This window comes from Panthera tigris, chromosome A3 (genome assembly GCF_018350195.1).
Source record: "Panthera tigris isolate Pti1 chromosome A3, P.tigris_Pti1_mat1.1, whole genome shotgun sequence".
NCBI lineage: Eukaryota > Metazoa > Chordata > Mammalia > Carnivora > Felidae > Panthera > Panthera tigris.
The window spans coordinates 15,658,438-15,680,259 of NC_056662.1; the positions used below are offsets into that span (position 1 = coordinate 15,658,438).

The following is a 21,822-nucleotide window of genomic DNA, read 5'->3' on the forward strand; positions in this document are numbered from 1 at the left end:
TCTTAACAGCTAAAAGTTGAAACCTTGGGGCGCCTGGGTGGCTCAGTCGGTTAAGCGTCCGACTTCGGCTCAGGTCATGATCTTGCGGTCCGTGGGTTCGGGCCCCACGTCAGGCTCTGTGCTGACAGCTCAGAGCCTAGAGCCTGTTTCAGATTCTGTGTCTCCCTCTTTCTCTGACCCTCCCCTGTTCATGCTCTCTCTCTGTCTCAAAAATAAATGTTAGGGGCGCCTGGGTGGCGCAGTCGGTTAAGCGTCCGACTTCAGCCAGGTCACGATCTCGCGGTCCGTGAGTTCGAGCCCCGCGTCAGGCTCTGGGCTGATGGCTCGGAGCCTGGAGCCTGTTTCCGATTCTGTGTCTCCCTCTCTCTTTGCCCCTCCCCCGTTCATGCTCTGTCTCTCTCTGTCCCAAAAATAAATTAAAAAAATAAATAAATAAATGTTAAAAAAAAATTTTTTTTTTAAAGTTGAAATCTTAATTTTGATGGCCCCCTCTTTTCACTATTTGGCAATATTCAAACAGGAATTTGGAGGTAACATATCATAATCAGAATTCAAGTGACAGAGGATAGCTCAGGTTGGAAATGATGGGAATTTGACCCACAGACAGACCCACAGGTGTGTAGAATTTGGGAGTAAAACTAGAGTTGATTTTATGAGGCACAGGTCTGAAACAAACCGGTCTGTGGAGAGAAAAAAAACAGATAAACGTCAAGTACAAACAAACTCCATGTCGATTTCAAAATATAAGTCGTATCTTGCTTTTGGGTAGAGGGAGTCACCAATACAAAGCTATTCAAGTCCTTAAATTAGTCAGTAGGCTTAATACAATCCAATTTAAACGTCCAAGAGTGTGTGTGTGGTAGTTAAGTTGATTCTAAGTTTTACGCGGGACTAAACATATAGGAGTGTCTGGGAAATTAGTAAAGTTGTTTTTAGAGTCACCTCTGGGGCCCCTCGGTGGCTCGGTAGGTTGAGTGTGTGACTTGATCTCAGCTCAGGTCTTGATCTCAGGGTCATGAGTTCAAGCCACGTGTCAGGCTCTGCACTGGGCGTGAAGCCTATTTAAAAAAAAAAAAATCACTTTGTCCTAGAAGACTTCCCCTCTGACGCCCCGTCCCCTAAATTTCTTCAACGCTGCTTTTATCAGCCCTGCATTTATAGGCAACATGGTGGGAAGGGATTGCCAGTTATCAATTACTGTGTAAGAAACCACTCCCAGGGGCGCCTGAGTGGCTCAGTAGGTTGAGCATCCACTGCGGTCGTGATCTCACGTTTCCTGAGACGGAGCCCCACATTGGGCTGTGCACTGATGGTGTGAGCCTGGTTGAGATTCTCTCTCTCTCCCCTTCTCTCTACCTGTCCCCCACTTGTGTTCGTGCTCTCCCTCTCACGAAATAAATAAAAAACAAAAAACGTTAAAAAAAGAAAAAAGAAACCACTCCCAAAACCTAGTGACGTAAAACAGTATTTGTTCTCTCTCATAAATCTACAATTTGAGCATGGGTTAGCAGGGAAGGCTCATCTCTTTCCCATGGAGTCAAGATCAGTCACCATTTGGATGGATTACAATCCAAAATGCCTCACCCACATGGCTGACAAGCTGGTGCCGGGGGTAGAGGGGCCTTCTCTGTTTTTGTTTTTGTATCTCCTCATAGATTAAAGGCTGGGTTCTGAACGATATTTGTGAGCGAGAGCCAGGAGGAAGCTGTAGTCCCTTTTAACAGCATAGCTTTGGAAGGTAGATAGATAATATTTCTACTGTTGAGGGGGCCCCAAAGTCCTGAGCAGTTTCAAAAGAGCCGACATAGACTCCATCTCTTGATGGGGAGTGGTAAAGTTCTGGAAGTGGGTGGGACTGGAAAGTGTTATTTTCCTCATTTTTGGAAAATATAATTTGCCACAGGCATACTTGTCTGGTGTACCATTTAGAATATACCCACCTCCAAGCAACTGAAAAAAAAAAAAAAAAACCCAATAACACCTAAATAGTGGCTTAAGGCACCACGCATTTGTCGTTTATTAAGGAGTCCAGAAGTCAGTAGTCCCAGGGTTGACTCAGTGGCTCGACAATGTCAATTTCCTCTTTCCCCTCCCACCCTACTCAGTACGTTGGCTTTTCATACCTGTGCTTATAGCCTCACAACTGCAAAAATCAGTATATATCCAGGTGTATATCCTTAACCCAACAGTGCCCAAAGCAGAAAGAGAGCAAAAAAGTTTATTTTGAAGTCCTGTACCTCTTACGTGGGAGGAAAAACTTTCTCATTAAACACTCAGCAAACATCCCATATCACGGACCAGATCAGGGTCATGTCCACCCCTGACCAATCACTGGTAAAAGGGAGAGAGAGTATTGATTCCCTTAAAGAAATCTGATGCATCCCCTGGGCCAGGAGAATCTCAGGCGAAATTCAAACTTCTAGAAGCAAAGATGGAAGCTGTGGAGTAGATGAGCAGCTGTGTGTGTGCGGCCTCGAGTTTTCCCACCACACTAAGTGTTCGTTCGTTCTTGTGTGGTCTGTGCTGGACTGAGGGGATTCATAGGCAACAGTCACTCCGCCCTCAGAAAGTTTACAGTCTGGTTGAATTTACATAAATAATTGTAACTAAATTCCTGAGAGACCAGGTGTTTGTCAACAAGCCTTTATAACTGCAGGTTTGGTGCCAGATCCCATTGGGTCTTGTGGAGACAAAAATAAAGACCTAGCTCCTGCCTTTAACGACCTCAGTCTTTGAGAAAAACTGTGAACTTACAATCACAGAGTGTTAAGTGCTAAATAAGCGTAAACCCTGGTTGCAATAGGAGCAGAGGAGAAACAAGGTAAAAGAGGAGAGGAGGCAAGAAAGGCTTTCAGAGACGATGGTTGAGTCGATTATAGGTGGAGTCAGGACTGGGCAAGAGGAAGTGTTTGGAAAAGACTGGGCGGGGGGCGGCGCATAAGCAAACGTTAGGAAGCAAGAGAAAAAGCTTAATGTCCGCAGGTAGCAACAAGCAATAAAAAACACTGGAGTATGAAGTGGGACATACAGTGAAGTCAGATGAGGCTGAAGATAAATAAGTTTAGGGAAAGATCCTCATCAACCTATCAGTCCATTCATTTATTAAATGATTATCTACACAGCACTAGGTACCAGCCACCCTCCAGCCTCGGTGCCTTTGCACTCTCTGCCTGGAACAGCACTCCCTAAATCTTCTCAGGCTTCAGCTCAATTAGTCCCTCAGAGACGTTTTCCCCACTTCCCTTACCTAAAACAGCCCCCACGTGGACACTTGGCTTTACATCACTGTTTTGCTTTCCTTCTAGCACTAATCACATTATGAGATTATCATCTTCGTCTGCTCAAGAGTTAACAGCCTGCCAGTTGCCACTGGAGTGTAAGCTCCTCGCGAGCAGGGCCCTGGCCCCTTTTCATCTTCTTCATCCACAGACCTTCAGCATCCACAGACCTTCAGCATCCCCAGGGACCCGGCGCAACTCCGGCGACCCAAGCGCGCTTCACCAGGGACGTCCGCAGCTGAGCATGCGCAGAGGGCTTCTGGCGCGCGGCGCCCGGCCCCGCCCCGTCCGTCCCGCCCCCTCATGGGCTGGTTGGCCATGGGATCTGAGTCCTCGCCAGCGGGTGCTCCCGCTCGCTCGCAGTTGCGCACGCCTCAGCGCGGTAACTGATGCGCCCCCCGGTTCTCCGGCCCGGCCCCGGGATGGCCCCCAAGCTCTCAGACTCCGTGGAGGGGCTCCGCGCCGCCGGCAACCAGAGCTTCCGCAACGGCCAGTTCGCCGAGGCCGCGGCGCTGTACAGCCGCGCGCTGCGGGAGCTGGAGGCGCAAGGTACGACCCTGGCCCCCGTTTCTCCGCCAGGCCTGCCTCCCCCCTCCGGTGTTTCCTCCCCCACGGCCCCGCGGCCGCCCAGACCTCGCTCGGCCCCCGACCCCCCCGGGGCCTGCGTTCTCAGCGGTCGTCTGGCTCACCAGGGCCACCCGGCACCCTTCCCGCCCGCTCCCTGCTCTGGCATCCTGCGAGAGACTTCCTTAGCTCTTTCTTCGCCTGCCCCCCACCCCCTTTTTTCCTAATGGTAATATGGTTTTGTTACTGGTTCTTTTTCACTTGCTGACATATCACAAACATATCTCCGTATTAATGGATGTTTGATCTCATGTTTTATTGCTGTAAAAAAAAAAACAACCCCACAACCTTAAATTTATCTTCGTAACCATTTTTAAGTGCAGGTAAGTTCACATTGTTGTGCAACAGATCGCTAGAACTTTTTCATCTGCGACACTGAAACTCTACGCATTGAACACTGTCATCTTCCTTTCCTCCCCCTCAGCCCTTGTTTTCCACCTTTCTACTTCGTGTATCCTTGGTTTTGATTAGATACTTCAAATGAGTGAAGTCCTATGGTATTTGTCTTTTGGGACTGGCTTATTTTGCTTAGCAGAATGGCCTCGAGGACGTTGCAATCGGTGTTGTAGCATGTGACAGAATTTCTTACTAACTTTTTAAGGCCATATAATTTCCATTGTGTGGATATTTCACATTTTCTTTATCCAGATGTAAACAAGGCCTGTCTGATCGTAATTAGGACTGCAAAGAAGACAAATACAGTGATGTGGTAAGGCAGGAGACTGGGGAGCTCCTTTAGAGTGGAAGGTCAAGGACAGCTTTGAAGCAGTGACATTTGAAGTGACGTCTGAATGATGAGAAGAAGCCAGGTGCACAAAGTTTTGGGTGCTGCGTGTTCCAGGTGGAGGAACTGTTCATTCCAAGGGCCCCAGATGAATAAGCACGGTGTGTCCCAGGCGCCACAGCGTATAGTGAGCTGTGGAAGAACAGGAAGTGTTGAGGGCAGTTTGAGCAGCAGAGACTTACTGGCCTTATTTTACACAATAGTCTGCGGTAAGGAGTTTGGATTTTATTCCCTGATGGGAGGCTACTGGGAAGTTTTGCTATAAATAGAGGTGTAGCATGGGCACCTGGGTGGCTCAGTCGGTTAAGCGTCCGACTTCAGCTCAGGTCATGATCTTGTGGTTCGTGAGTTCGAGCCCCACATCGGGCCCTGTGCTGACAGCTTAGAGCCTAGAGCCTGCTTTGGAGTCTGTGTCTCCCTCTCTTTCTGCCCCTTCCCTGCTCGTTCTCTGTCTCTTTTTCTCTCTCAAAAATAAACATTTAAAAATAACTTTTAATAGAGGTATAGCATGTCCTTGTCCATTCTCCCAACCTCCAGCTCATGGGTGAGACACTTTGGAGAAGTGGTGAGCCTCATTCTACCAACCACAGCCCATTGCCCCAAACCTCTTCTCCAAAAGTGTCTTACCCGTGAGCCCTCATTTTCCGTAGGACCAATTTCCCTGTGTTTTCCTCCTCTCCCTTTCTTGGCTGGCATTGGTTGAGTGCTTTACTGTGTGCCAGACATTACAGACGTCAATTCTTTGATCTTCATACAAACCTGTGGATAATATACTTTCTAGATGAGTCCAGAAGAATTACACAATAAAGACATGTCAGAGGCAGGATTTGAATATGGGTCTGATTCGCAAGTCCAAGTTTTGAGTCACTTTGCTAGACTTCTCCCCAAATCTTCTCCAAATTCCAGTCTTTCTTGTTTGAACTTTTGCAGTTTGAAGCCACTCGTTTGCCCACCTCTTATTCTTCTAGAACACTCCTTTTTAGGCCCACCTCCTCATCTCAGCGTCACTTGATGAAGTCCCGGATGAATCTGCGAGACTGCTATTTCTGCCTTTTTCTTTCATCCTACTCCAGCCAGCCTGGAAAAAAGCTGGTGCTTTTGGGTGGATTTATTCTGGATCCTTAGAAGGGCCTAGTGTCTGGATTTAGTAGGGGACCAGCGTTCGGTTCTGACCTTGCTGTTGATTGTCCAGATAATTTCTGGGCAAATCCCTGGATTTCTGTGAACAGTTTTGCGGCTCTTGAAAGGACAGCAGGGAGTAACCTAACAAAATGAACCCTTCCAGCAGGTCTGTGAAGTGGTGTCTTCATGTGATAGTCACGTGGGCACGTTCGATCAGCGGGATTGAGTGGTGGGATTCTAGGTCCCAGCGCCCTTGCCACTGCCCCACTGCTGTTTCTGTGCGTTCCAGTGACTTGACGTGCACTGCAAGTTGTGAGTAATTGTACTCTTCCCTTAAAGGCCAGGATATAGTTTACTTTTTTCTGTACTCTGCTGTCTCCCTCAGGGCCTGGCAAGATAAGGGCGGAAAAGTTATTATTTTATCAGGTTTGTCACCGTTGATGTTGAATGAAAGCTGTCATGCCTCAACATGGAAACATACTTAATGGAAAAAAAGCAAATTGCTGAAGGATAGACAATAGCGTGCCACTTGGGAAAAGCTTAGGAATGCAGCTGTAATGGCAGCAGGCACACAGGCATGCAGGAGGATGTCACATCCCAACCTCAGGACTGTGCTGAGCGCTGGGCGTCTGAGGAGGGAGCAAGAGAGAAGGATGAGGTTGAGTGGAGCTTTGGCCGTATCAAAAATTCAAAAGGCTGGAAACAACTATAACATGTGCTAAGTCCAGTGGTGGATGTCAAGTTCCTGTTACACTGTTTTCTTCTAGCTATTTCATAATTTTCAAAAGAGAGTTTGTTTCTAATTCTTTTGTGTATATACCCAGGATGGAATTACTGGATCAGCACTTGGTAGTTTTCAGGGTTTTTCGTGTGTTTTCCATTATGGTCTATGCTAGTGGGTATAAAGTAGTTGAAAAATTATTTTAAAAATGGAAGTTGGGGCGCCTGGGTGGCTCAGTCGGTTAAGCGTCCGACTTTGACACAGGGCATGATCTCACGGATTGTGAGTTCAAGCCTCGAGTCAGGCTTTGTGCTGACAGCACGGAGCCTGGAGCCTGCTTCGGATTCTGTGTCTGTCTCTCTTTCCTTCTCTCTCTCTCTCTCTCTCTCTCTCTCTCTCCCCCCCTCCCCCGCTCCTGTTCTGTGTGTGTGTGTGTCTCTCTCTCTCTCTGCCCCTCCCCCGCTCCTGTTCTGTGTGTGTGTGTGTGTGTGTGTGTGTGTGTGTGTGTGTCTCAAAAATAAACATATAAAAAAATGAAAGTCATTGTGGCCACACAATGAAAGACAAAGGCTTCTGAGATTCCTGAGGATAAGGACTGCCTTTAGAGAAATGCCTGATAATTCTCCCTCTGGGCTTCTTGATCAGGCTTGTTGGTAGCTCGAATCCTTCCTTTGATTAAGTTCTGCTTAATCCTGCCACACCCAGAGGACTTTTCCCTGGCAAAGTCCTGTCTGATTTGACCAGGTGGAATTACTCTTGTCTTTTATGTCCCCACGACCCTTGTTCAGTCTATGTATCACATTTTTCTTTTCTTTTTTAGGAACGCTTTTATTGGGTTTACGTGATTTTTGTAATAAAATTCTCACACACACACGTGTAGTTACAGCATGGACTTCTCTGAGCAGAAGGCAGCTATTTCGTGTCTTGTCTCTTGGCTGGTCCCAAGTTCAGTGCTGGAGAAGAGGTTTGGGGCAACGGGCTGTGGTTAGTAGAATGAGGCTCACTCTCCTTGTGAGTGGCAGGAAGCCTCCCGTTCTGGCTCCACTTGAGAATGACAAACCCCAGCAGCCCATCAGACCGACAAGCCTGATCAGGACTGGTATGAAATACATCCCAGAGCCCCAGGGCATCCATTTCCCACCCTGTTAATCTCCTGCTGTCTGCTTCCCCCTGGGCAGGTTCTTTGAACCCTGGAGAAGAAAGTATTCTCTACTCTAACCGTGCAGTGTGCCACTTAAAGGATGGCAACTGCAAGGACTGCATCAAGGATTGCACTTTGTAAGTGGGCAGGGGTGACCTTGGGGCCTGGGGGTCTCAGGAGAGGAGGCTGGGTTTATCTGGCCTGTATTATTGTTTGGACCGATCCCACCAGTTACGGCCATGCCAGATAATTCAGAAGCAACCGCTAGGTCACTGAGGATAGGAGGCTCTACTTGGTCCTCGTGGCCCCTGCCTTAATGTCTTTGGAGTCTGCCGAAAAAGGAGTAGGGTGGGAAGTTAGAGGTGGGCCTTAAAGGCCTTTGAGGTTTGGGACCTGAGGGTGAGATTGAGCTGCAGACTGGTGACTGGCTTGCCCAGGATTTTTCTGCGGTGGATGTGTGTGGGAGCAAGGGAGGGAAAGAAAGAGGGATAGAGGTTAGTGAATGGTCTCAAAAGAAACTAAGAGGTATTCATCGGTGACCAGGGGTAAAGGATGTTAAACATTAAACAGTTTTTCATACTTCTTTCTTCTCCGAGCTAGTCTGACCCTGCCTTCTTTCCTCCTCACTGAACTAGCACATGGGACTTCATGTTCTCAGATCCTGTGTCCTGTGGTATTGCCTTAGATTCATGCCCTGGTGATAGGTGGGAGAGGAGGAGAGGTGAGCAGGCTCATGGAGCCTGTGCTAAGGTCATTTGTACCAGGCCCGTGCTAGGTTTCCTTCTGGGAGTGCTCATGACCACTCTGTGGGGTAAGTTTACCACCCTGCCCAGGCTAGCGCTGGGTTGCAGGGGACCGAGATGGTAAAGTGACCTGCCTGGGGTCACGTGGTTGGTGGCAGAGGTAGAATTCCAACACCGCTCCCCATCTGACTCCAGAGCCTGTTTTCCCACCGGGTCAGCCTCCGTAGAAGCACATCGAAGAATGAGAACTACAAGGCACTTGTGCTTGACTTGGGGTGGGGTTGCAGGGTGGATTGCAACCATGAAAACTGACGGACGGGCACACAGATTTCACAGTACGAGTGGCCTTCTGTCCATCAGCCCTTCTCCACCTCAGTCCAAGTTCGAAAGTCCCTCCTCTAAGGTTTGACATTTTAGCAGTGTCTCTACCAGATGCGACCTCCTGTATACTGAATGCTGCACATGACCCTGCCTGGAAGGAGCTGCAGGGGAGCCCTGGTGACTCAGCAGCCAGGTGACATTTGTGCCTCCTGCCCTAGAGCGCTGGCCCTGGTTCCCTTCAGCCTGAAGCCCCTGCTGCGGCGAGCGTCCGCCTACGAGGCTCTGGAGAAGTACCCCCTGGCCTATGTTGACTACAAGACCGCACTGCAGATTGATGACCGCGTGACGTCGGCCTTGGAAGGCATCAACAGGTGAGCCTGAGCCACCGCCCGCAGTCTCTCTGGGACTCCCTGTCCTCCGGATGCACTTGGGGCCACTGCTTTGGGCATCTCCTGGGGGTCCCTTTGGGCTAGGCTTAGAAACTCCTAATGAGCACGTGGGGAAAGCGCAGAAGGACAGTCAGCTGTCATGTTTAGCAGGTGTGTTCGGGGTCAGACTTAGAGGACTGGTGGATTGTTGCCTAGCTGCTCCGGGTCATTCACGCTGTAACCACTTACTGAGCTCTGTTGGAAGGATTGTGCCAGGTTCGGAGGGGAAGACCGCAGTAACAACCAGGTACAGATCCCACTTGCTCCGCAGACCTACCTAGAGCAGGGAAAGTGAGACAGGGGCACAGGCAGCCGCAGCACAAGGCTACGGGTGGTGTTCGCGGGGATGGCTCTGTATGTTGTACTGTGACCCCTTCAGGTGGTCCGTCGGGCAGCACTGCTTTCTGGGCTTCTGAGTGGTTGTACCGCACGGATACCCTCATTTGTGTGACTGAGCATGTTTCCCCTCTTTGCACGGGCTGCTAGAAAGCCGAACGTGACACCGTAGCAAACCCTTCACAGGACTTCGTGGTATGTATTTAGTGCGTCATTTTTAGCTTCACTCGTTTTCTCTCTGCCTCCTTGTAGTTTCTGTCCTTCAACAGAATCTGCCACTCGTGTGCCCGTCTTTGCCCTGGGGCCTGGGCTGATGCCTGACACATAGCTCTTGCTGCCGTAATGGAGCCCCCAGTCTCATGGGGAACCCCAGTAGTAGCCAAGTGCACCCGTGTATGTCGAGTGCTGTGGTAGGCGGCGGCCCAGGGGGCTGTAGGGGCAGAAAGGGGCACCTGACCAGCCAGGGGGAGGGAGGAGACTGGTCAGGACTTTCCAGAGGAGGCGAGCCGTGGCTGAGAAATGAATAGAAATCCGGGATCGGGGCAGCCACGAGGCCGCCTGCGCAGGGTGAGCGAGGATGATGGATTCCAGGAATTGCGAGAAGTCCCATTTTGCTTGGCGCTGCTGGTGAGGAGCTCAGCTCGGGCGGGTGAGGTGAGACCAGATCACACGGGGCCTGGCACTCAGGGGCCTGGACCTAATCCAGGCATGGTGAGGCTTTGTGAAAGGGGCTTTAACAGGGGGACAGCGGGAGCAGATTTGAGAGAAAAGCTGACTAGCTTCCGTGCTGAGGGATGACACGAAGGAGAGCAGGGTAGGAAGGGCCCAGCAGTAACTCAGAAGAGACGGTAGGGATAGTGGTGGAAGGAGGACAGTGGGACCAGTTCTGGGGACATTTGGGTAGTAGTTCGGTGAGATTTGGTGTTAGGAGGGTGGTGAGAGGGAAGAATAGAAGAGACATCCCGGAGGCTGACAGGTTGCGTTGGAGGGGACCCGAGACGGGAGATGTAAGGACAGTGGTTGGGTAGTTCCATGGGTTTGGGGGCAAAGGAGAATACAGGGCAGACATTTGGATTCAGAGGTCATCGGCGTCGAGGTGGATTGAGGTTGTGGGAGAGAAGACGACCCCCACGGCAAGTGAGCTGGGGGGAGAGGATGGAGCTTTGAAAATCGCAACATTTGAGGGACTTCCAGGAGAACAGCAGCTGGAGGGTAGGAGGGAACTTGGAGCATTTCGGGAGAAAGTGTTTCCAGAAGGACGAAGACATCCTTCCTGTCGGGTGTGGCAGGGAGCTTACGAGGACTTCTGGGTTTAAGAATGAAGTCACTGGTGGATGTGACAGCAGCAGTTCAAGAGGTCTGGCTGAGGAGAGGCAGAGGAGTCCAGCTGTGCAGTCAAGTGGGGCCTCCAGGCGGCCCTCCGGGCACGGAGAAAGGTTGAAGCTGTAGAAGAGGTGCTGGCCGTGGTTGCTGCTAGAGGCAGGGAGAGGGGAGGCCCGGAGCTTCGGTGGAGAGGTTGGCCTCGTCACTTCTTCCTTTGTGACGGGAGAGAAATGGGAAGGGTCGGGTGACCTTGCACATTTTCAGGATGGGGACGTTTGCCCCGAAGAAGGAGGAGGGTGAGGGAGCCGGGCCGAGGAGGGTGGAGGTTTGAAACAGCCGTGCCAATCAGAGTCCAAGGACATGAGTTTGCAGTGATGCCGGCCTGTGACGCTTTCATTCTAGTCACGCTGCCTCTAGGAGGCAGTCGTAGGAGCCGAAAAAGCACGCAGTTGGCTCTGTTCGCTGGTTGAGCACATACAAGATGGACGAGGTCCCCGAGCAGCATTTGAAGCAAGTTAGCTGGGCCAGAAGGGGGAGATGGGGAACGGGAGGTGGAAGAGATTGTTCTGGGTAGAGGGAAGAGCATGTGCAAAGCCTGGAACATAGGGATCAAGAGGGAACGTGGCACACGGTAAAAGCGGAGAGGCGGGAAGGGACCAGGTGTCAGGCCCCGTCAGCCCAGGGAAGCGGGAACCACTGAAGGGTTTTAAAATGAGAGAATGACAGAAGATTTCACTTTTTAAAAATCCAGTGTCAGGTGCTTGCGTGGCCTTGTCATAGATCCATTAGGAAGATGTAAAACATTTCCTTTCTTGGGGCATGTGTGGTCCTCTGGGGATAAGGTGGAGTACGCTTCACGAGCAGCGGTCACCACTTTGAAGTTAATGTAGATGAGTAATGTCATGGCAGCAGGGGGTACTGTCGTGTGCAGACTTCTGTCCCTTTCCCACTGTGTGTTAGAAGGCCGGAAAGGGATGGTGGCTCTCGTACACCCGCTTTGGATTTATGAGAGGGGGAATATCTTCCGGACCCAGCCGGAAACCTCCCTGTAATCCTGTCTGCCTTTCCAGGATGAGCAGAGCTCTCATGGACTCACTTGGGCCCGAGTGGCGCCTGAAGCTGCCCTTGACCCCCTTGGTGCCTGTTTCGGCTCAGAAGAGGTGGGAGTCCTTGCCCTCCGAATGCCGCAGAGAAAGAGCTAAAAGCAAACTCAGAGAAACCACAACGGCAAAGAGCAGAGGTAAGTTGTGACTTGCTGCCCGGAGTGGCATAGTCTCCCCGTAGCCACTTTCTCTAGAGTAATCCTATAAAAATCGGCCTTGGTTAAGCTGCGCTATAAAAAGTATCTGAAAGAAAAAATACAAAACGAAAAGTCCTAACCTCTTAGAGACTGAGGTGATGAGAAAGCCCACCCACCGCCGTACGGGTGAAGCGATAGAAGACGCCTGGAACTCCCAGCCTGGTGCGTCGGTGTACGTACGGCATTAGTTCCTCTGGCGGCGCTGGGGATGGATCGTCCAGGCTGTTTTGGTAGCAAGAGCAGAAGACTCAACGTGGTGAAAACAACAAAGAGAATGTACTGGCTCATGAAACTGAGAAGTTCAGAGTTCAGGTTCAGGCAGGGTTTGCTCCAGCCGCTCACAACATTCTCAGACTCTGAGTCCATTCCTCCGTGCTCTCTCCGCTCTCTCCTCTAGTGTGTTGGCTTTGTCTTGGGGCAGTCTTCCCTCCTAGTAGTGAAGCGGCTGTAGCAGCTCCTGGCCTCATGTCCATATGCCGTGCCTCATGGCTCAGAGGAGGAGAAGAAGGTCGGTTTCTTCTTCCAATAGCCCCCTAAGAAGGAGAGTTTCTTTCCTTTAAATCCCTAGGTCACATGTTTTCTCAACGATTCCGGCCCATTTGGTCACAGGCTATTGTCTGAATTAGTCACCGTGACCAGGGGCTGAGATTTTGTGATGAGCTCCACCGTAAGCCATCTGTCCCAGCTTCTTAACCAGAAGGTGATGCTTCCCCAAGAACGAACACACACCCACACGCGTGCAAGGAGTCCCTGGAGGATGAATAAGAGAAGGGAGATGAAAGTCAGGTAACCCAAAGACAGGAGACTGAGTAAGAGGCCATTTTTGAGGCACAGGCTCACCAGTGCTCCAGGGGCCTCAGGTGGGCCCAGCAAGCTAGGTGGTGAGGGGAGGAGGTGCAGCAGGTGTGCGGGCTGGAGCCCAGCCATGGGTGTCAGGGGAGGGCAGAGTTAACTCCCCTTCCCAGGAGGGAACCTATCTGACCATGGGCAGCACTCACTCTGGTTTGTGGAAACCTGCTAAGTGTCCCCCGTTCTTCTCCGGAATGAAAATGTGGGGTGCTGATGAACTAGATGGCTTCAGGGCACCTACCATTAATTTCCTTCTTTCAGAGCCACTGAGCCGTATGTTTTGCAGGTGCTGTGCTAGGCAGTGTGACATAGAGAAGGCAGGCAGTCTCGGCCCTCAGGCAGCTCTCAGTCTGATGAGACTGGGACACATAAACAGCATTTTAAAATACAGGAGGAAAGGGGTGCCTGGCTGGCTCAGTCTGTGGAGCACATGACTCTTGATCTCAGGGTTGTAGGTTCAAGCCCCACATTGGCGGTAGAGCCTGCTTAAAAAAAAAGAAAATATAGGAGGAAGAATAAGTGCTTTAGAGTCTTTAGTATCTGGGGAGTTCAAAACGTGAACTAACGTGTGCACTGAGGGGTTTGGGGAATGGCTTCTGGGGGAGGTGCCAGAGAACGTGAGAGAATGCAGCCTGTGGGCATCGCGGGTGAACAGTGGGAATCCGCGTGCCTGCAGCGAGCTGTGTCGCAGAGCCGAGGTCAGGCTGAAGACGTGTGTACGCGGCAGCCCGTTGGCTCTGCTTCTAGAGAACCTCATGCATGTGCGCAGAGGAGACGTGTACAAGAATGTTTGCAGCAGCAAAAAACACAACTGGAAAACAACCCAAATCTGTAAATAGAACAGATAAATCAGTTGTACCACAGCAGTGAGAGTGAATGAACTCCAGGCATCCGTATCAACACAGGTGAATCTCAGGATCACGTTGGTGAGGGGAGAAGGCAAAACCAGATCAGAGAAGCATAGTTAGAATCGTTTATTCTTTTATACGAAGTTTAAAAACAAAACAAACAGCAAATGGTTTATAGAAACTGTTGTATATAGTTAAGCTACCAAGAAAAAAGCGGGGGAAGGGAGCACAGGATTGGCGATAATGGTTTCCTCCAGGAGTGGATTGATTTGGGGAGGGGGCCCCACAGGGCTTTAAAGGTCTTAGTGAATGTTCTGTTTCTTAAGGTGAGGGATAAGTTCAAGGGTGTTAGTTCAGTTCCTAAAACCTTACCCGTGCCATACATACCCAGTATTTTATAAAGGTAGTTTTTAAAAATTACAAAAACAGGTGAAATGGGAGTGAGGTCTGGAATGACGATGTGGGGCTGCTCAGTGAAGGGCAGGAAAGCCAAGTGAGCAGCTTGCATTTCACCTTGTCTCCCTGTCAGGGCGGGGGTGGGGAAGCTGCACGCACTTCGTGAGGGAGGGTACAGGCCCGGGCCAAAGCCACCGTGAAGACTGGCGGGCTCTTCTGCCCTTTTCTGAAGCCTGGGGGCTATACCCTTTTTTTCTCAGATGCTTGCTTATTTAAATCTCATTTACTTACTCTCCTGCTTTAAGTTTATAGGATGTTCTGCATGCTCAGATTTCATCCTAAACTAGCCACGTGTGGGGCAGGTAGTGCCCCGGTGGATGGAGAGACTAAGGTCCAGAAGACTTGGGCCCCACGAGATCCCCAGCTCCTAAGTGGCAGCACCGGGACTAGAACCCGAGTTCTGTCTATTCTTATGTGCATGTCTAAGTATGTTTGTATGGGAGTCCCCAACCTCCTATGACTGAAAAATTGTTTAATTTCCCAGAAGCCACATGGGGGACTCCTTCATCAGGGAGGCTGCTTTAGGGCAGCGCAGGGATCTTGACAGTGGGGGAGGGTGGCAGATGACTTGGAAGAGACGGGGCCGGCGAGGCCTCGTGGGTCTCGCTTGGGCACCCGCTCCATGGCTTTTTCCTCTTCTGAATTTGTATCTAGTGCCTTCTGCTGGGGATGTGGAGAGAGCCAGAGTTCTGAAGGAAGAAGGCAATGAGCTTGTAAAGAAGGGAAACCATAAGAAAGCTATTGAGAAGTACAGTGAAAGCCTCTCATTCAGTGACGTGGAGTCCGCCACATACAGCAACAGGTATCTTCCATGTAGCTGCTGGCCCGGGGGATTTTAGGACATTGGATACTGTTCCAGAGTCTTCTCTCGGACTGGGGTGGGCTCTTCATTCCTAGCGTTTTGGTCAGCATGTTGTAGCTCCAAACCTACCTTCACATGGGTTTTGGTCATCGTGAGGCAGGTGTTGCCCGTGGCATCTGCTACCTTAGAGGAATAGAAAGCGTGGTGCCAGTGTGGAGCCTGGGCTTTGTCGGGCCTTCTCCCCCTCAGATTTGATTTTCCTGAACCACCCAAATAAGCACACTCCGAAAGTAAAAGCCTCAATACATGTCTGTCCGCCTTCCCCCTTCCCCCTAGCCCCACGGCTTCTCTAAGCCCCTCTGGTTAGAAGTGTTGGCACTGTCCCAGCCCTAGGGCACGACCCAGGCCGTGGACTAATGGTCACCTGGCCCAGGAGCAAGAGAGAAGGTCTTGCCTGAAGGGTTTGACCTGTGGGTGGCGCCGTTGAGCGCTCTGCACCATGAACTGCTATCTGTGGCTGGTGCTTCTTTCCACCCACAGTGAGGACACCATCCCTTTTATTGTGTGGGAGTCACTGCTTTGCAGCACACTCCCGACGTATTGGTAGGTGGTCTTCCCCTGTAGAGTCAAGAAATCGGAGGCTCAGAGCAGAAAGGGCTTTACCTCAGCTCACCCAGCCATTAAATGGTGGAGACAGAATTGGAACCTGGCTCCGGTGAGATCTTTCTATTAGTTTTACTGTCAGAAGTTGAAATATTCAGCAAGGGACCATGTCTGATCCAATCATTTGTCATAAAAGATTTACGATAAAATGTTGTGAATCTGTCTCTCCTCTCCTGCTCACACACACATGTTACTCTTGTTCAAAAACCTTGGGTCAGGGTACCTGGGTGGCTCAATCGGTTAAGCATCTGACTCTTGGTTTTGGCTCAGGTCATGATCTCACGGTTTGTAAGTTTGAGCCCCAAATTGGGCTCTGTGCTGACAGTGCAGAGCCTGCTTGAGAATCTTTCTCTCTCTCTCTCTGCCCCTCCCCTGCTCACCTCTCTCCCTCTCTCAAAAATCAACATTTAAAAAAATAAAAAAAACCTTGGCTCTACTGTAGTGTCTCCATTCCCTATGCAAAATTCTTGGGATAAAAGGCATTCCAGGTTTGAGTCAGGTGACACGGTCCATATCCCGAATCACATAATGCTCGCACAGAGTCTGGGGCAGCTTGCTGAAACTCGCTGTTAACATTTCTGCCGTGAAACATAGCAGAATTCCACTTGTCACGGGGCGGTGTTAAAGAACGACCAAGTAGCCTCACGTCCGTGCAGGTCAGGTGTCGGTGTCAAATGAGGTGAAAAGAGAACTTACAAAAGAGTGGATTTGGGGCTTTGGCCCTGTGGTTTTACTGGCTGATTGGACCAGGAGTGCCTGGTGCCTCAGCCTGCCCGGCTAACCTGGAAGAAAGGGCTGCTGCCTACTGTTCTGTGTTGACGCAGTGGCAGCTTGATTCCTCTATCTCTGGGCCTGCCTGACTCGCTGACCTCATCCTGCTAGAGACTCCTGCCAGCCTGTTTTCCTGGAGTTTTACCACTTTGGGGACAATGTTTTGTTTTGTTTAAATACAGTTTTCATGCAAATGTGTCCATGCCACACTGTTTCAATTATTACTGCTTTATAATATCTTGTAGAGCTAGTCTTTTCCTTATTCTTCTTACTCAGAGCATCACTGACTGTTTTCCCAGGTTCGTTCTGGCTAAACCTTAGGATCATCTTGACAGACTCCAGAAAGTATCTTGGTGCGCTTTTGGTTATGGTTACATTGAATTTATAAATTTAATTTAGAGGTGCCTGGGCGGCTTAGTTGGTTAAGCGTCTGACTCTTGATTTTGCCTCAGGCCATGATCTCCTGGTTCGTGGGTTCAAGCCCTGCCTTTGGCTCTGCACTGTTAGTGCAGAGCCTGCTTGGGATATTCTCTCTCTCTCTCTGTCTCTCAAAAATAAACAAACTTAAAGAATTTTTAACTTACAGGACTGTGGGACACCTGAGTGGCTCAGTTGGTTAAACGTCCAACTGTTGATTTCAGCTCAGTCATGATCCAATGGTTGTGGGATCGAGCCTCACGTCGGGCTCCGTGCTGACATCGTGAAGCCTGCATGGGATTCTCTCTCTCCCTGTCGGCCCCTCTCCCGCTCACGCTTTCTCTCTCAAATAAAAATTTAGGGGACTGATAACTTTATATTTTATATTTATGAATTTTCCATCCACTGAGACTGAAATTATACCTCATCCCAGATGCTTTTTTTTTTTTTTTTTTTTTGAGAGAGAGCGCATAAGTGAACAAGAAACAGAAGTGGGGCTCCCCCAAGGCAGGGCTTGAACTCATGAACCGTGAGATCATGACCTGAGCCAAAGTCAGACACTTAACTGACTGAGCCACCCAGCCACCCCCCAGATGCCATTTTAATGCTCTACCATGCCCTTTCCTCTCTGCTGGTCAGTCCCCAAACCTACCTGATTTAGAGGGGAGAGAACATAGGACTCCTTCAGTGGGAAGAATGACAAAGAATTTGTGCCTGCTTTTATTAACAACAAAAAAAAATTTTTTTAATGTTTATTTTTGAAGAGAGATAGACAGCGTGCGAGCTGGGAAGGGGCAGAGAGAGAGAGGGAGACACAGAATCCGAAGCAGGCTCCAGGCTCTGAGCTGTCAGCACAGAGCCCGACGTGGGGCTCCAACACGCAAACCGTGAGATCATGACCTGAACCGAAGTCAGATGCTTAACTGACTGAGCCATCTAAGCACCCCTGTTGTGCCGGCTTTTAAATTGGGATGCTGGGGGGCACGGAGGTCTGGCTGTCTCTGCCAGCGGAGCATGGAGCTCTGGCTCTCGATTTCATATGTTCAGGTTCCATTGCTGGGCACAGAGGTTACTTTAAAAAAATTGATGCAAGGGGGAGCTTTTTCTAATTTATAAACCCATGCAGTCTCAGTAAAAACATTAGAGTTTTTTTAGTTCACGATAATGATTCTGAAGTTTGTCAGGAAAAAATGAGAATAGCAGCCTATGAGAATTTAGCATATGATAAAGTGTAGGGAAAAGAGGGATTTTCCAATGAGTAGTGTTGGGTTGACTGGATAGGAGTTAAAAATAAGCCTGAATCCCTACCTCACTCCTTATTGAAATAAATCCTAAGTGGACCACGGTTTCAAATGTAGAAATTAAAAATTATGTTCTAGAAGAATGCGTGGGTTAATTATTTTGCAGTGTGGAATGTATTATAGAGCTAGGGAATGGGGAGGTGGGGACCACAGAGGTCATTAAAGGTAAATTTTGTTTCATAAGGTTAAAAAGTCTTATGTAAAGACACAGAGCTTTGCCCATATTTAAAGCGACTACGTTAAAATAGTGAGACACTGTTTTCTTCCAATATTAATAAGTTAAAGGTTGAGACCCAGGATTAGTTCACTTACAGGAAAATAGGCTCTATCAGTAACTGGTTGTACGAGAGCAGCTCTTTTGGAGAACATTTTGGGAGTAAGAGTCAAGATTTTCAATGCGTGTATCTGTTGACCCATCTGTCCCTCGTGATAGGCGCTAAGCTTTATGCACAAGGATGCTCATGCCAGCACCTTGTGTTTACAAACTGGAAGAAATGAAAAAGATCTGTAGTTAAGGAATTGGTAAAATAAGTTATGGTTCATCCAACTAAGCAAATACTCTATTCTCACTGAAAATAGCAAATGAGTTCCAGGACACCTGTTTTTCATGACCATCCTTGGGGAAAATAATTGAAAATGGATGAAGATATACATACTTCTTTCCCCGTAGGTGTCGAGCGTCTTGTATGATGTATGCAACTGTTTTTTCCCACGATTGTGAAAATTTTCACAGTATCAGTTGAAAGAACTGGACACCGGACACCCGCGTACCTACCGTCAATTCCTCCTTAACGTTTTGTCACATTTGCTTTATCGCTGTTTAGCTATCGATTCTTAGTTTAGGCGCATTTCAGGGTGAGCTGGAGGCATCTTTACTTCTCACTGCTAACACGTCCGCATGCATATCCTCGGAGTCCAGTATTTGTTTAAGGCAGATGACTTTTTAGTCCATCAAGGGGGAGGTTTCAGGATCCTTTTCTTGATGTGAAAAGAGCACAGGATGGGAGCGTGAAGTAGACCAAGTGATGACTGGATGTGGTTAGGGGATGGAGACCTGCACACCAGGCTCCCGTCCGGGCTCTGCCTTACGCTGGCACTGGTGCGTGCACGGGGCCCCTGGCCCCTCCGGGCCGAGCCGGTGGTTTGCTTCGAGGGTGAGGAAGCTAAAAAGTATGCAGCACAGAGCAGGTGTTCGGCGAGTCCGAGTCCGAGGTCAGCCCTCAAACCTCCTTGTGGCTGGTGGGTGGCCTCCAAGCAGTGATTGAAACCTCCAAACGGTCTTTCCCCATCAGAGCGCTCTGCCATTTGGTTCTGAAGCAGTACAAGGAAGCAGTGAAGGATTGCACAGAAGCCCTCAGGCTGGATGGAAGGAACGTGAAGGCGTTCTACAGACGAGCTCAAGCCTACAAGGCACTCAAGGTAAGAAGACCCTGACTGAAAGGCACCGTCAGAAACGTCCGTGCTGGTGGCGGTCCTCCCAGAGCAGGGCGAGGTGGTGCCACGTCCCTTCTCCAGGGGCCCCCACGTGGCTCAGGGCAGGCCTGCCGTCTCCACTTCATCTCGCCTCCATCAGGGCCACATCCTCACCCCCTGCTCTCTTCTCTCAGGACTATAAATCCAGCTTTGAAGACATCAGTTGTCTCCTGCAACTTGAGCCCGGGAATGGCCCTGCCCAGAAGTTGCAGCAGGAAGTTAACCAGAGCTTAAACTAAACGCCCAGAAGGGCAGCGGGAAACCTCTGCCTGAGCTCCCTCCTCCGTGCCTGCTCCTGGGACCTCGCCTGCCCCAGAGTGAGCTCTGAAGCAACTCAGAGGTGATGGCTTCCCACCTTGTAAGAGGCTTGGCTCGTTCAAATCAAGCCCAGTGTAGTAAAAAACCAAAAACGATGTTTTGCTGGAATGGTCCCCACTAGAGCCCTATTGTTTCCCCCCCCCCCCCCGCACCCACCCAGTCAGCTAGCAGGACGGCAGAAATAGGTCCTCCTCGGCAGAGCACTTGGCTCTGTCCCCGCCCCAAGCATACTACCGACCGCTGCCCTTGTAGCTTCTTCACCAGACCCTTCTCACTGTGGTTCATCTGAGCAAACTGAGCTCCGGGGTGGGGGCGGGTGAGGGATAAACCAGAAGACCCCGGCCCACCTACACCCAAAGCAGCCTGTTGAGCTGGTTCTCCAGGGCTGCCATGCCCACCCCGTCCTTGGCAGAGTCCCTGTGTTCTGAGCCCCAGTGCCTTTTGGCTGGGCCCTCCTCTGGTGGGGATGCGGAATCCTGACCGGGGGGTGGCTTTGCCTGTGGCTCTGTGCTGCTGCACCTGCACGGAGGTGCCTGAGGTGTTTGAAGAGTCCAGGGGTGAGGGCACTTCCAAAGGTGGGCCTTTCCAAGAGAGAAAGCCCTTCTTGAAGTCAGTGTTCTTCCAGTTTGGGCAGAGACTTCCTTTTGACCTCAACAGTGGCCCCCTCCAAGCTTCTTGGTTCTTTGTAATACGAACTTAATTTGAACTAGACTGATGTCGAACTGTGTACTTGAGCTTTTGCATTAAACATCTTTCTTGTACAAGAAAGGTGTGCTGTGCTTATGTTTGTGCTTTTTCTGCTCTGTGCTTTGAACTTTGCAATAATAAAAGCCACTGCCTGCTCAGCACTCATCCACTCACTGAACACACTTCCTGGAGCATCCGCATGGGCCAGGCTCTGTGTATAGTGCTGGTGAAATCATAGTCAATAGACATGGTCCCTGCTCTCAGAGGGCTGAGGCTCTAGTGGAACAGCAAGAAGGTAATCAGATAATCCCAGGAACAAACAGCAGCCAGATTGAGCGTTGTAGACAAGCCGCCACACGATGCTTTCCCTGCCTCACGGGGGGGATTGGACCCTGTGGAGGGAAAGGGGTCCCTGAGGAAGTAGAGCTCGAATTGAGTTCTAATGTGGGAGTTTAACTGGTAAAGAAGGCAGAAAAACAATCCAAGCAGACGAAACAGACATTTGTAAAGGCCCTAGGTAGGAGGACAGGGTGAGGACCAGGACAGAAAGTACCCCTCGAGTTCACAAAACGTGGTGTGGATGAGGCTGGAGGGCGCTTTAGGATTTGTCCAGAACTAAGGGCTGCTACCCTTTCCTGGGCTGTGTCCCAATTAAATTGTTTTCCCCTTAAGCAGAAATTTGAGGACTCTAAAGACAGGGTTTTCATTGTCCCTTTGCTCCCTGTCACATAGCATGTTGAGCCCCACTCAGCTGTTAGCACACTGATTCTGACCTTTTGGAAGGAGGAGATGCTTTCCTGTGAGCAGCCACAGACCTCTGAGCTAAGCAGATTTCAGGGTCTGGACAGACTCCGTGGGCATGGCCAAGGGACTAAAGTGGGGAGCTGGACCCCTATTATTGCCCCCCGCCTTTTTTTTGAGAGAATACAACGCTTTATTATATTTATCACACTTAAGTGTTTTTTAATCATTTATCCGTTGCTGGACATTTTGGTTGTTCCTAATTTTTCACTATTATAAATAACTGCAGGGAACACCTTACATACAAATGTTCCTTCTTTTTTAGTATTTCCTAGGAAATTTTTTTAACATTTATTTTTGAGAGAGCACGAGCAG

At 49.8% G+C, this 21,822-nt stretch overlaps 1 protein-coding gene across 2 annotated transcripts; it reads left to right on the top strand.

The window, feature by feature from the left end:
- The first annotated feature begins 3,305 nt into the window (after nt 1-3,305).
- Nucleotides 3,306-20,783, top strand: TOMM34 (translocase of outer mitochondrial membrane 34). Of its 2 annotated transcripts, XM_042980318.1 has the most exons (7): nt 3,579-3,827; nt 7,708-7,807; nt 8,953-9,105; nt 11,892-12,061; nt 14,929-15,076; nt 19,521-19,647; nt 19,836-20,783. In XM_042980318.1, the coding sequence occupies exons 1-7, from the start codon at nt 3,668-3,670 to the stop codon at nt 19,938-19,940; spliced, it is 963 nt and encodes a 320-aa protein (XP_042836252.1). In that variant the 5' UTR covers nt 3,579-3,667; the 3' UTR covers nt 19,941-20,783. The 2 variants fall into 2 exon arrangements, with proteins under 2 accessions (XP_042836251.1, XP_042836252.1); XM_042980317.1 differs by lacking the exon at nt 7,708-7,807 and having other exon boundaries at nt 3,306-3,827.
- Nucleotides 20,784-21,822: the final 1,039 nt, after the last annotated feature.

What these genes read in the sequence shown, in the direction of transcription:
- TOMM34 (XM_042980317.1), top strand. Translation starts at nt 3,319, where the DNA reads ATGAGATTATCATCTTCGTCTGCTCAAGAGTTAACAGCCTGCCAGTTG. An exon ending in GCGGGAGCTGGAGGCGCAAG is followed by an intron (nt 3,828 to 8,952) that starts GTACGACCCTGG and finishes CTCCTGCCCTAG; the next exon opens with AGCGCTGGCCCTGGTTCCCT. An exon ending in AAGCCTACAAGGCACTCAAG is followed by an intron (nt 19,648 to 19,835) that starts GTAAGAAGACCC and finishes CTCTTCTCTCAG; the next exon opens with GACTATAAATCCAGCTTTGA.